Genomic DNA, 14194 nt, shown 5'->3' on the forward strand with positions numbered 1-14194 from the left:
AGCGACCCTGATATGTGCAATGGCACAGTGACCCCCAGGCACTGTCCTCAGACCTCATGCAGAAACAGGACAGCCCTATATAGATCTCCCCAAAGCAGCCCTCAGCTCTACACCTCCCTCCCTGCATCCCTGCCAAAATACTGACCCAAAACCAGGGAGCCCAGAGTGATGTGGTCTGCACCCTGACCCCAAGCTTGGGGAATGAACTGCATCATCTGGGTTTCTGTTAAAAAAAAATACTTTGGCCTGTGCCTAGCGCCGGGCTGAAGTCTTTGGTTTGTATTTCTCTATATGAAGGCGCAGTCATCCTAAAAGCTCCCCCAGAACTATGCTGGGGAAGAATTCATGAATGGATTTGGCATCCCCTGCTAACACCACAAGGGATGGAAACAGAGCCCAGTGATGGAGGAGGAGGAGGAGCATGGGGACAGGGGCACTGTGCTGTGCCACTCCATACAGAAAGCCATGGAGAGGAAGCAGGGCAGCAGCCCTCCTGTATGCCTGCATCCCCCACTCCATGGGACTGCCACCAGGAAAGGGAACATGCAGTGAAAACCTGGGGGAGGGTCTCAGCTCACCCTGAAGCACAGGGGAATAGAGGCACTTAACCCTATGGACTTCCTGGGGTCCCAGGACATGTAAACAAGGTTTGCTCAGCTCGACCGCACGCTTTCCCTACAAAAGAGCGTTCATTTAAATCTCTCTCTGCCACTCTGACCACAACAGTGCTCTTCTTCTCTCTCACACACACACAAACAAAAAGATTTATAAATCTTTTTTCTTTTTTTTCCTTATTTTTTTTTTTTAAAAAGGACTCATCCAAAGATCTGGATAATAAATTATTTGCGTTTCCTAAGAAACTGTGTCGTTTTTTTTTTGTTTTTTTTTTTTCCTTTTTTCTTCCTTTCCTACTTGCTTTATGAAGCTGTCTGAAGCCTTTGACAGAAATAAGCCGCTTGCCTAGGTTGTACTCGTCTCTTCAACGCAGAAATGCTATCAGAGGAGGAGAACCAGATGGGAAGGAACCCAGAGGAGAAGGAAAGCCCCCACTGCCTCAGCTCGAGAAGCCCCAGTTCCTCCAGCATCACCAATGCCACCCAAGAGGAGGAGGAATGCCGTGTAACACTTGAATTGCTTGTAAACGCTGAGGATCGGTCCGTAAGGCTGACAGTGATGTGGGGAGGGAGAAGCGGGGCCCTCGGCCCTTCCTCATTCAGCCCCCATGCAGGGACAGGTGCTGGGAAAGGTCCCCCTTCGTCATCCCCCTGGAGCAAGGGAGCACCATCAGCAGTCACCTTCCGTGGCCATGACCACCAGCATCTCACTCTTGCCCATCTCTTCTAAGGCACTGGCCAAGGTGTTGAGATCACCATCATCTTGGTGCTCGGCTTCCCATAAGTCCAGGATCACCCCAGTGGGGCTGGCTTTGGTGGCAAAGTAGTTCAGATACCTGCATAAGAGAAGCAGAAAGAAGATGCAAGTTGGCACAATATCCTTTGTGGATGGAAGGGTGGATGCTGCCAGAGCAGCCAACCTCTTTGCAGTGTGAACCAAGACAGGAGTGCCATGATGCAAATGCCAAAGCCCTTGAGCCACTGTCTGTGTTTTTATACAGAGCCAGCATTCACACAAAAGCAGTGCAAGCTTTGTTTTGCTGAAATCATTGACCATGCCCCCCTCCCTTCCTTTGGGCCTTGTAAGTGATTCCAGATGGGAACATCACAAGCATGGACCCAGATGAACAAGGGCCAGGCCAAAATGAAGAGAGATCCAGACCACAGCACACGTATATGGATGTTAAGAACTATGAGCAGGTATCTCTGTATCTCTAGGTGGACTTCTGTGGATGTATACAACCTGGCTAGATGCAGTCTAGCCTAGACAGAGCACAGAGCAAAGCTCAGGGAGACCCACCGGTCCATGGAAAGTTTCTGGGCGAGAAGTCTCCAGTCGTTCCCCCTGGAGTTGGGAGCATCCAGGCTGTTGCAGATCTTCTGCCGGATGGAGAGGGGGATTTTGAAGGCGTAGGGTCCCAGCTGGGTGGTGGGAGCACTGCTGTTGTGCGAATGGAGGGTGTCAAAGGAGTTGACATGCTGTGAGGGGAAAGAGAGATTTTTGAGCAGAGGGTTGGGAGGAGCTCAGGTCCCTGCCTGCATATCCCCTGGCTGTCCCCCTCCAGCTCACCTCTCCCAGTGTGATGTGGAGTTGGAAGATCTGCCCTTCCCCTTCTACCTGCCGGACGCAGATCTTGCAGGTGAGCTCTGTGGAGGCTTGGCTGTACCTCTCCAGTGTGAAAGTGCAGTGCAGGGCTCGCTGGCTGCCACTCCAGATGTGGTAGAATGGGATTTCCTGCAGAGTGCCAAAGCAGAGGCTCAGCCAAGGGGAAATCCCATCTCCTCCAGCCACCCCATGGGGATGAGGTGGGAAAGAGAGACCCCATAGACAGCATCCCACCAGGAAATTAAAACAGATCCCTTTCCTCTTCAATCCCTTCAGGAGTGAATCCTAGAATTAATACAAGGGCAACTGGTGCCCATCACCCTGGGTACCCCAGGTGGCTCCTCACCTGGTACTTGGCCAGCAGTTTGCTCCTCCACAACGAGTGGGGGATGTCATGGATGGAGAGACGCAGGTTGTGGTAGCTGTCCTTGAAGGGCAGGGGCTTAGGCTCCTCCAGAAGGTACCCTCCCAGCGTTCGCTCCAACTCCAGCACCTCCTGTGCATAGCGAGACAGGTGGCATCAGCCACAGGATCCCAACTCAACCCACTCCCAGTCTGACCTTCAGCTTAGATCTGTGAACTTGCACAAAATCCAAGAAGCACAGTGCTGCCTACACCTCCACCTAGAGGCACTAGAGCAATCCTGACATGGCAGAACAAGGCACAGAGAAATAAACAACCACCACACCAGTGGTGGCACATGCAGCCCCCACTGGCCCACAGTATAGGGGAGATATGGAGCTGTTGGAAGCAGGCCTGGAGTTTGGAGCACTTCTCCTGTGAAGAAAGGTTGAGGGAGCTGGACTTGTTCAGTCTGGAGAAAAGAAGGCTCTGGGAAGATCTCACTGCAGCCCTTCCAGTTCTTGAAAGAAGCTTATAAGCAAGGGAAGCAACTGTTTATATGGTCTATTAGAGCTGTGGGTGCCCATCCCTGGAGGTTCCCAGTGCCATGGATGGAGCCCTGGGCAGCCTGAGCTGCCAGTGGGCAGCCAACCCATGGCAGGGGTTGGAACTCAGTGATCTCTAAGGTCCCTTTTAACCCAAGCCTTTCTATGATTCTGTGATGACATCCCTACTGTACCTTCAGTGCATCTGGTGTGTCCTCCAGGCAGTAGACCTTGAGGCTGTACTCCAGGGAGGTGCAGATGGCGGGGGCAAAGATGGCCAGCTGGAGCCTCTTGATGGCCGACCTGGAGTAGGATTCACCCACAAAAACGTAGGTGCCCAGCTGGTCTAGTAGGATGTGGCAGGACTTGGCTTCCAGCTGGCAGTAGCAGGGGGTATTGAGAGTCTCCTCATCCAGGGTCACCACTTCCTACAGGGAGAGATGGAAACAAAAGCTTAGGGTCAGCCTTTTGCTTGGGGGATGTTGTGTTCCACAGCACTTGGGGTCTTGTCTGGCCACAGGGCTGGACTCACACCTTACCTCCCAGTTCCCCTGGTGGGACTGTGTTTTCAGCTGGAAGATCCAGTCTGAGGAGCTGACATCTGCACAGTGAGGAATGGTGAGGACGACAGGGCGGCACAGCAGCAGGCCGGTGGGTCCACAGGTCACCGCTGGGCTCAGCACTGTCTGCGTTCCCTCGGAGGGCAAGCTGGCGACAGGGGACATCGGTTGGACAGGGAGACCCATAGCAGGTGAGAAGGGGCAGAGGGAAGGCAGTGTGACTTACAGGCCGCTCTCCGCCTTGTTGATGACAAGGTACATCTCGTAGAACTTTCCCTGCGGGATGGCTCCATGCGGCACCAGCAGGCTCACCCCTAGTGCAGCACACACAGAATTAGGCCCCAAACAAGGGAACAAGTTATCTTACACCCAAAGCAGACATTTCCCCAGCGTGAGGCTTACCAGTGCCAGGGATGGTTAGCCTTCCCCCCAGGTAGCTGAAAGTCCCACTGGCACTGGTGCCATGCTCCCGAGGCAGGCTGAGGAGGTGCTGGGAGCCCTGCTGGGCTTTGCTCCGCATGTTCACAAATTGGCTACTGCTGTCCCCTGGGAAGGTGCCAGCAGCGGGAATTCCCCCCAGCAAGTCTGTCCCATCATGCAGCCCCGGTGAAGAGGAGGTGGTGGAAGAGTTGTAGACTTTGATCTTGAGGTTGGGGAGTGGGTCGAGCAAGGGGGAGTTGGTCATGGGGATCTTGTCGGAGGAGTCCTGCAGGGCATACATGGGGCCCCGGTACACCCCCGCATTGGCTGTCAGGTCCGGCTGCATGGAGGGGTGCAACAGCTGAGGGTTGTCTGTGGGAAGAAACAATGAGAATGGAAAACTGCTGCTTAACTGGAGGATGCCCGTGAAAATCCCTCCTTGCCCAGCACAGGATGGAGGGCACAAGGTGAGTGAGCACAGTGCAGGGCTAAAGCTGCACACACCAACAAAGAGCCCTTGGCTTTCATACATCAGCAGGTTCCCCTAAAACCAGGCTGGAGGTTCACCAGGACCCTGCTCCTTACACATTTCTATGACCTACAGCCAGATTCAGCCTCGGCTTCAGCTTGGGGATTAAACTTTTTAACTCAGAAGGCGGTGAGGTGCTGGCACTGCTGCCCAGAGAAGCAGTGGGTGTCCCATCCTTGGTGGTGCCCAAGGCCACAGATGGAGCACTGATCTGGTGGGGGGCAACCAGCCCATGGCAGGGGTTGGGGCTGAATGGACTTTGAGATCCCTTCCCACCCAAACCATTCTGTGATGTTCTGATATGATCTCTCACCATGCCGGGCAGTCTTGAAGTTGACTGGGTGAAAGCCTCCAGTTAGGGCAGCTGATGAGTCTGTGATGTCAGTGTCAAAGTCCCGGCACCTCCTCCGGTACACCACCACCCCCACAGCCATGAGGATGACAATGAAGACGAAAATGGCCACCACCAGTCCGGCGTACAGGGCTACATCACCCGTGGCCTCCAGCACTGAGAGGAAAGAGAGAGATCAGGTTGAAACATTAGGTTTATTCAGCTTCAGCTCAAGGTCATCAACCCTACTATCCTAACAGATAGCCCTGAGGAGTGAATATAATTCATATGTGCATATCATATATATATATACCCAAGCTATACATTCACCTGGGAAGAGCAAGTGTCATAACATCTATGCAGACAGCCCTCAGCATCCCCACCACCTCTTACTCTACCACAAGGCTCTTGATCTTTAAATATTTGGTATATCTTGGATGGGGGACATAGGAAGAAAGGGGAGGGATGAAGAGGGAAACTGTGGGCCAGAAGGAAAGGTTCACCCCCTCATCCACCAGTGTCAAGCTTCGGATGAGTTGATATTAAAAAAATAACTCTGGGGCTCCCAGCTCAAGGAAAGGTGTCCTTGCTTAGGGTGACAATGCTTGGAGCATCTTTGGTGGAACAACAACATCATGCTTTGCCCAAAAACTGCATGCAGCCAGCAGCAAAAAGAGGGACAGAAGCAGAGTAGGAAAGCGAAGTCATCATCGCAGCTTCCCAAGCGCTGTGCTGTTCTGAGGCAGGTTTTAGTTGTTCCCTCTTCCCTCCCAGTCCTTCCCCAGCAGACAATGCAGAACCCTGCCATGGGTGAAACCAAAGCAATGCAGTGCAAAAGAAATCAAATGGCCATGAAATGAGCACTTACGGTGGCTTTTGGGTTCGCTTAGAACTCTTTTATCTGTGAGGAAAAACAAAGTTAGAAAACAAAAGGTGAAGATGGCATGATGGGGGTGGAATGACACAAAAGGCAGGCACAGCCAGGCAGGGAGTGGGGACACGGGGCAGCTCTGCAGGTGGCTCTGCTGCCACCATGCCTTCATCATTCCCACTGCCAAATTTCCACTGTCCTGGGATATAAGTCCCAAACCTCTACTATAATGCTGGAGCAGGAGGCTTTTGGGGATGAGAAAGGGGAAATTGGTGTCACATAGCAGTAGGTGGCAGTATTAGCCTTCAGTGAGCAGGGCAGCATGCGTCACTAGTGCTGCTTTTTCCCCATAAACCTGGACGCTAGCTGCTGATGCTCCAGAGCTCTTGCTGAGTACTGACATTTTCACAGTGGGGCTAAGGAAACCAAGAGGATCAACTCCACTGCCAACAACCAGCATTATTTCAGCACAGACCCCAAGCCTAGTATCTCATGGGACAGCTAGGTCCCACGGCAGCCATCAGAAATCCCCCAAGCCTTAAGCACCAGCTGACAGCTAGCTTTAAGTTAACATTTCTTTCAGTGCAGCACACTCACTGTGCAGGCAGAGCCCATCGGTGCAGTTCTTGGAGTCCAGCAGCCCGCCGCTGCAATCCTTGCCACCATTGCGCGGAGCCGGCGCTGAGCACTCTCTGCTGCGCCAGTGGGTGCACTCAGTGCTGCATGCTGACCACTTGCTCCATTCTGTCCATGCGCCGTCCACTGCAGGACACCAAACACAGACAGGCTGCTGGAGACACAACTCCCAACAGCAGGAAGGTGCTGGCACCCATCAAAGGGTGACCTCCATGGAGATGTAAGCCCCAACCCTGATGGCATCTCCATGAGGAGCACGGCTGGAGAATGCAGCTAGCGTAGGACAGCAGGTTTGTGACCCTTACCTGGGCAGAGCGTGGTGCAGGTTATTTTCTGGAAGGGCTGCCCATCACAGAAGGAGCCACCATTGAGTGGGGCAGGGTTGGTGCACGTCCGGGTGCGCTTCTGCCAGCCCCGGCCACAGCGGTTGTTGCAAGGAGACCACTCGGACCAGGTGGACCAGCCACCATTCACTGCAGGAAGGGACAGCCATGGGAACATGTGATGCACAAAGCCAGAGCAATACAGTAACAAGAGTCTATTTTGGCAGCGAAGGCTCAGATGGTCCCACCTCCAACTAGGAAGGCTTGCGGACACCTACACCTAAGAACATTCAAATAACATCTCCTAATGACCTGGTAGACATGCCAGTTCTGCAGGCTTTGGCCATTGCTCAACATAATGCAATGCCCAGTGCAGTTCCCTCCTACCATCTCCAGCAAGTGCCCACAGTCCCCTCTGCTCACAGACTTGGCCCCTTCCCAAAAGCAAGAACCAGTACCATAGACAATGACAGCAGCTGTGGTGCTCCGGCGCTTGGCTACGATGTTCTTAGCCATGCAGGTGTAATTAGCAGTGTCCAAGAGCCGGGCCTGCTTGATGATGAGGTTGTGATCGATGGTGATGAGGAAGTTGGTGTCCTGTGTGGGATCAATGACATCCTCATTCCTTAGCCACTCCACCTGGTGAGGGAAAGGGTCAGAAGGGATAAGGATGTGGGGCAAGATGGTGGCTAAGCCAAAGGGGAACTCAGCCAGGTAGAACATATCACGGGTTTTGTTGGAAAAGGCCATTCCACACGCTCCCCAGCAGGATGGTCTCTAAAGAACACAACGTTGAATCAGGATACAACCATCTGAATGCTTGCTGGAATCTTTCCCTGCCAGTGAGGCACAAGAGCCAAGCAAGAGATCTGGACACCCCAGCACTGCCTTGACCCCAGGCACGTTGCTTCATCCCTGGGTGGCAAAGTGGGGCGCAGCACCAAATTGCAGGGCTGCCCATTAGTTTCTGGGCTCTAATGAGGTTGTTTGGGATGGGTGTGAGCTGATACCATTGTTGGGTGTGGGCACCAGCAAGGACAAACATCACCAAGGTTGGGATATTGCAGCCGTCACCAATGCTCCCAGGGTCTAAAGGCTTGGTGGGCATCTGCCACAATGAACTCCATCTCATAGCATTTTTAAGGCTGCCCCAGTGCCAGGAGCCCTGTGCTCACTCACCTCTGCCTGTGGCACTCCCTCAGGTGGCCGGCACTGCAGCAGCACCTCCTGCTCCAGTGGCACTTCCTTGCCCAGTGGCTCCTGGTCAAAGTTCTTCCGCAGGTCTGGAGGGGGAAAGACGGTGGTTAGCAGCATGCTGCAGAAATCAGGCACCCCATAAAACCTTTGAGAGGGAGAGCATAACCTCAGCACACACACAGAGGAAAATGTGGAGCAAAATACGATAGGTAGGTGGTTGGATGAGATGGTCTTGGTGGTCTTTCCCAACTTTAATGTTTCTATGATTCTGTGCATCCTGGGAGAATGGGGGCCAAGGTGACTTCCTTCATTTCAGGGCTACGAGGACGTGGCAGAATGCTGCTCCACAGAAGGAGCAAGAGCACCCATGCATCACTAGGTGGTGCTGCAACCCTCTGCTCCAGCACCCAGCCCTCAATAGCCGGGGCACTGCGAATTCAGGAGCCACCCACCCCGTGCCTTTGCAGGGAACACATGGTGTGGCAAAGCACAGCACGGTGAACCCATGCCTTACCCACACGGACTGTCAGCACACCCTAAATACAGGCCACACTGTGCATGAGGCCCATGATGCAATCCTTGCTGCAAGGGCACTCGTGTTTCCAGCTGTATGTGGCATGGGGATGCTGGGCAGTGTCACGCAAGCTCTGCACCAAACAACCAGGTGTGGAGAAACTCAGAGGGAATGAAGTCCAAACAGCTTGTTAGCAGGAACTGCATGGATAGCATTAGAGAATGACGCTGATTTATGGGATGGCACAAACTGCCAATCTCGGAGATCTCAGCTCATAGGATGCTGGGGATGGGAGAGTAGATGTCTTAAATTGGTCTGCCTCATTTCATTACTCAAGGCCAGGTTGGATGGGGCCCTGGACAGTCTCATCTGGTGGGTGGCACCCAGCCCATGGCAGGGGGATTGGAGGTGGGTGGGCCTTTAAGGTCCCTTCCAACTCAAGCTGGATTCTATGACTACTTCTCTGTAAGGAACACCAAACTTTTGTCTGAGAGCTTGACCCTCTCGGGGACAAAAGGGCCTCCTTGGCAGCCAGCTTTTCAGTGGGCAACATTTTCTTTGCCGAGTCCAAATCCTTTGGGAACGTCAGCAATGCAGCTGATTCACCTTCATTTTGGATGACATGGTATTATTAGCCCTCTAATAGCAAAGTCTGTTTACCACTTGGGAAGCCTGGCCATTCTCCTATAGTTTTGCCATCTCATTTGCTAAGAGAGCAAATTCAGCCGGGTAACAGCCTGATTAACTCATCCTTAATCAGGCTGACACCCACAAACAGCAGCTTAGAGAGGTGACATATGACAGCAGGGACTCCAGGGACATGGAGCCGCTGATTCAGGAAAAAGCACAAGGTGCTAACCATCAGGTTATTAAGGATAATAAAGCACCGGGAAGAGCTGAGCAGGCTGCTGGGTGCTGAGGCATTAACCCAGCTGGTGCCATGGTGGGTAAGGATGGTGCCCACACCTGCAGCTGTGCTATGAGCTGAGAGCAGCATCTTGCAGCCAGGCCTGTGTTGGCCACCTTTAATCCATCCAAATGTGCAACGTGGGATGTAGGGTCACAACCCCAGGGGCTTTGCAATTTGTAAATCAATGATTTGAACCATTTGGAAGCTCCTTGTAGTGCCAAAAGAGGAAAAGAAGGTAGGAGAGGTATTTATTTAAACTAAAAAAGCCACCCGTGAGCTCAAAAGGGAACAATGCACTGCATGCACTGAGCACTTACATGCAATGCGGACGTATGCCCTGCGACTCTTCGTGGTGCCCGCAGAGCTCCAGGCCACGCACTGGCACCAGTAATCCTCCAAGCCAAAGAGCTCCTCCACCTGCTGCCGGGACACCTCAATCTGCACCTCCCGCACCAGCAGCCCTGTAAGGGACAGACAGACGGCGTCAGCCAGGAGGAGGGGAGGTGGCTGCAGGGTTTGAGGCTGCAGGGAGCCCACTGGCTGTGGTGGCTTCCACAGTGCGACATCCTCCGAGGCTGCGGAATGGATACGATGATGACACAGGTGACACCAAACAGCCATTCTGCAGGGAGCTGGAAAACCCACATCTGAGGATGCTGAGGTTTCAACAAGAGTTTGATGCTTATCAGCCACTGGTGATGGGGCCATTGCCAATGGGAGAGAGGAACAGGACAAGAGGAGAAGCACACACCATAACACTCCACGGTCCATTTCTTTCACACTTTCTTTCCCTTCCTGGCTGCTCTGCTGCTTGCCCACCACAGTTTTATCCCCAGATAAAACTCAGATCTGTTATTTATAAAAGAGGCCCAAGTTCACCACCAGACAGAGCCGCATACTCCCCAGCTGTAATTCTGTGAGCTTGCTTTCATCATGCAAGGAGCAATTACTGTCTCCCTGACGCCTTCCTGTGGCATAGCTGACGAACATGGAAATATAGCTTGTTTTGCCAGCAAGGGAAAGAAAAACACAACAAAAGGCACTTGGGCCGAGTGCTCCTGAAAAACCAGAGCTCTCAGAAGAAGCCGACCTCCAAAGGGATGCTCTGAAACCTCTCATCTCATCTGCAAGCCCCAGCCAGGTGGGATGGGACATGTGGTGAGGAGCTCTGCTGCCTCTGTAAGCACTGAGAGTGAAGATGCTCTCCCTCCAAAAGTGTAGGATAAGCTTATGAACCACAGAGTGCCTATTAAACCGGCTTACATGCAGCAAGACACAGCTGCTTTTATGGACGGTTCCTATTCATCTGGCTGAATTATCCTCTCCGACTTGGCCTATTTTTGCTTTCTTCCACATGAGATGCTTTGGATCCGATGCAGTCAGAGCTCTACAGAGCTAGACACATCATCTTAAAAGTTCATTTTCTTTAGAAGTCTCTTTTCTAGGTTTTTAACTGAGGGAACCTGAGAGTTGTGGACACCTGGCAGTGCTCACCCGTTGCATCATGGCCACCTCCCCCTGTGCCCTTTGCAGCAGCATCCCCCAACAGTAGTCAGCACTGCACATGCACATCTTCAACAGAACAACCTGCTTTGGTTCCAGTTCCAAGGCTTATATGCCCAAGCCTGAATGTTTTTTATATGCACGACATCACCTCCACACTGTAGTTATCGCCAGGTTTGCATCAAGAGCAGCAATATAATCTTTGAAGTCTGCATGAAGGACACGTGTGGTTTCCTCCCCAAAACTGCTCACATGCTGACCCAGAGCTACACCATGGAGAAAAGCCAATAGCAAACGAGCCCCCAGAAAAATTTCCCTGTAAGAAATAGGCAAGCTCACACTGCACAAAAGCCTCCTACCATCTCAAGGCTGGATTCTTCAGCTTTGCTCATCCATGCTCTTCCCCTCAGCACCTGCATCTTTGCCTTTACCCAGTTGGACACTATAAATAAACAGCCCCTTGATCACTGGTGGGCACCAATTTGCCCTACAGCAACTTGCCCTCACACCCTCAGCCTCATCATCTTCATGGCCCTGTGGGGCTTGCAGTGCCCTTAGAGGCACCTCCTTACAATGGGAGGGTAGATGGGGAGAAGGCAGCAAGCTCCAGGCTCCTGCCAGCCCATGCTCGCTCTATATTCCCGCTGGTAGCTCTGCTCCTAATTAAATAAACCAGCCTTCCTGCATGCTTTCGATCATCCTTCCAAAGGTGGAGCAGTGCAGCACAGCTTTATCGAGCTGGAACTGGAAGCATGGAGAGTCTCATGAAACTCAAAGTGATGAGAGTAAGCCCCACAATGGGATGGGATCTGCCTCCATGACAAGGGATGGAGCTGGCTGAGATATGGTGAATAGCCAGGGAAGTTGAGGAAGATGCTGAGGGACTCACCAAAACATCTAGAACACCTCCTTCTTCCCTCCCTGTTTCAGATCTGTCCACTGAGGCACAGGAGAGCTCAGCTCTCTTCACACCCTACCAGTTCTCATTACCCATTAAATAACTAAATATTACATACCTAATCCTTCTGTGAGTCTGACTAAGCTGCTGGCCTTTACCATACCCGGTGGCAATGAGGATTGCCTATGTGTTGATGAGGCATTTTGTAGGAAAGCATTTCCTTTCCAGCAGCATTAAACGCACTGATGCTGCAACCTGCCAAAGGGTAATTGTACACGTGACCCAGCTTTATTTGGAATGGCCTCACAACCCCACTTTACTAAAAGCAACCCTTCCAAGCTCTTCGATCCCTCCTCTCCTGCCTGTAGTCATGTTTGCTGCCAGTGTGTGAAACCTTTCTCCTCTGGTTTTATCTTGCAGAGGATAGGGTTAAATAAACTACCCCAGATAAGGAAACCCCATGGATATATCAAATGGTGCAGTAGCAGGTTGTGGGATTATTCACACACACAGAATGTGCTGCTGGGCTTCCACCGTACTTTCTAGCATGGAAATTTGGTGGGGGCTCGATTTCCATTGACTTTTTTCCATGGGCCACCTCCCATCCTGGTTGATTGGACCCCACTGACAGCAGGCAGCCACACCAAACATGAGCCCTCCATCCCATGGCCTGGCCTGACTATTTATCACCTCTCCAACAAGCTGGCTGACTCCTCAGGGCTCCTCCTGTAGCTGGGGACTTGGAGGACCTGTTCCAAGACTCAATTGGTCAATAAATCGCTTCTCTATGCGATACAGCTAAAGCACCTGCTGGGGTCCATTGCATTCATGGGCAATGAGTTTGGAAGGACAGCCCCTCTTTCGCTTGTGGTATGGAATGGGAGAAAAGTTATGCATGGAACGAGAAGGTGGAAAACACATCAAAGTGGCTTCAGGAGGCTGCAGCCACCTGGGAATGACAAAATTAATCGGGAAGAGACCAGTTGGAGGAGAATAACCCACAGCATGGACACACAATGGGAGAAAGAAACCTGGGAAGGAGCAAAGACTGGTAAGGTCTCCATGTTGGCCTGTTACGGTACGACATAAGTGTGGTGGAGAAATGCTTGGAAAAAATAAAGGGGATGGGCAAAGGATGTGCTCACCTGTGACCTCATCTAGGCTCTCGGTGGTGACATGGTCGTTCTGGTTTACCCACTCCCCATTGCACTTGAAGTAGATCTGGGTGGCAGGGTTAGCCCTACAGACCAGCTCCACGGGCTTGTTCTTGACGATGTAGGCATCCTGCGGCTCCCGCAAGAAGTGGGGCAGTGTCTCCGCCGGCGCCGATGGGAAGGAGTCAGGTAACACCTCACTGTACTCCAGACCTGCAATGGCAGTGAGTGGCCATCAGTTCCCATCTATCCAGACCCACTGCTAGTCCGTGTCCCATGGCTTGGATCCTCAATGCCACACACCGCCACGTGCCAACAACCAGCACCAGCAATGCTGCCAGAGAGGAGGAGGAGCAGAGGACCCGGGAAGCTGGGTGAGGTGTGAGAGGAGGAGGAGGAAGAAAACCCAACATGTCAAGGAAACAGGATGGCCAAGCTGCCTCCCAAGCAAAAATCAGCAAGTGAAAAAAAAAAAATAACAACCAACATGCGAGGTCAGTCGTTTAAAATCCATTTAGGAAAATTGACTTTCCATTTCCATTTAACACAGCACAACGGGAGAGCAGTAGGACATTTGTCATAATCCATTAACTGCTCTTTTGGAAACAATGAATTAAACTCCGGGCTAATTCCTTTTTTCTCTGGCTCTCCCCCACCTCTCTGACCATTTCATCCCTGAGTCTGTTTATGGGCTGTGATTTTCTCGATGCCCATCTTGCATGGGACACAGGGCAATGTGTGCAGAGCACCAGAGCAGCAAACATCACCTCTCTTTTTTTTTAGATCTCCATTTTGCACTGAGCTGTTGTTGCATTTATTTATTTATTTATTTAACTGCCTCAATGCCATAAACCTAAATTTCCTGGCAAAGAAGACTGGCAGAAGATGATCCAGCGAGCTGGCAAGTGAGGCAGCCAACAACACTTAACACAAGGGCTGGTGTGAAACCTTTCTGTGTGCTGGGCTGGGTGGCTGGGGTTGCACACAGAGCATGAGCATCCTCCTCAGACCACTACAGTGATGCTCCCATCACCACACCACATCCCTCAGCACCATGTGCACACATCCCTTCGAGATCCCCTGGGATGAGGACCCCACCAACACCTGGTACAGCCCGTTCTAATGTTTCTCTGATGGTGGTGGGCTCTCAGTGATCAGACTCATAATGGGGTCACCCCCCATTTTGCACCAGGAGCAAACAAGGGAGTTTGATTTCTCCACTTGTCCTGATGCTTTCTCCC

General features: G+C 52.1%; 1 protein-coding gene across 2 annotated transcripts in view; it reads right to left on the reverse strand.

The window, feature by feature from the left end:
* Positions 1–806: 806 nt before the first annotated feature.
* The window catches only part of UNC5B (unc-5 netrin receptor B), a 28487-nt gene continuing 15099 nt past the window's right edge, over positions 807–14194 (reverse strand). Inside the window, exons 2-17 of one of the 2 annotated variants that reach the window (XM_072340699.1) lie at positions 12945–13166; positions 9716–9859; positions 7957–8060; positions 7236–7416; positions 6760–6927; positions 6416–6580; positions 5816–5848; positions 4930–5124; positions 4070–4459; positions 3894–3981; positions 3647–3815; positions 3302–3535; positions 2567–2716; positions 2185–2349; positions 1915–2093; positions 807–1450 (exon numbers count right to left, since the gene is read on the reverse strand). In XM_072340699.1, coding sequence (XP_072196800.1) covers positions 1285–1450; positions 1915–2093; positions 2185–2349; positions 2567–2716; positions 3302–3535; positions 3647–3815; positions 3894–3981; positions 4070–4459; positions 4930–5124; positions 5816–5848; positions 6416–6580; positions 6760–6927; positions 7236–7416; positions 7957–8060; positions 9716–9859; positions 12945–13166 — 2753 coding nt within the window. In that variant the 3' untranslated portion in view covers positions 807–1284. The remainder of the gene's footprint in view (positions 1451–1914; positions 2094–2184; positions 2350–2566; positions 2717–3301; positions 3536–3646; positions 3816–3893; positions 3982–4069; positions 4460–4929; positions 5125–5815; positions 5849–6415; positions 6581–6759; positions 6928–7235; positions 7417–7956; positions 8061–9715; positions 9860–12944; positions 13167–14194) is intronic. The other variant, XM_072340700.1, reaches the window with a different exon arrangement.

Source organism: Excalfactoria chinensis, chromosome 6 (assembly GCF_039878825.1).
Source record: "Excalfactoria chinensis isolate bCotChi1 chromosome 6, bCotChi1.hap2, whole genome shotgun sequence".
NCBI lineage: Eukaryota > Metazoa > Chordata > Aves > Galliformes > Phasianidae > Excalfactoria > Excalfactoria chinensis.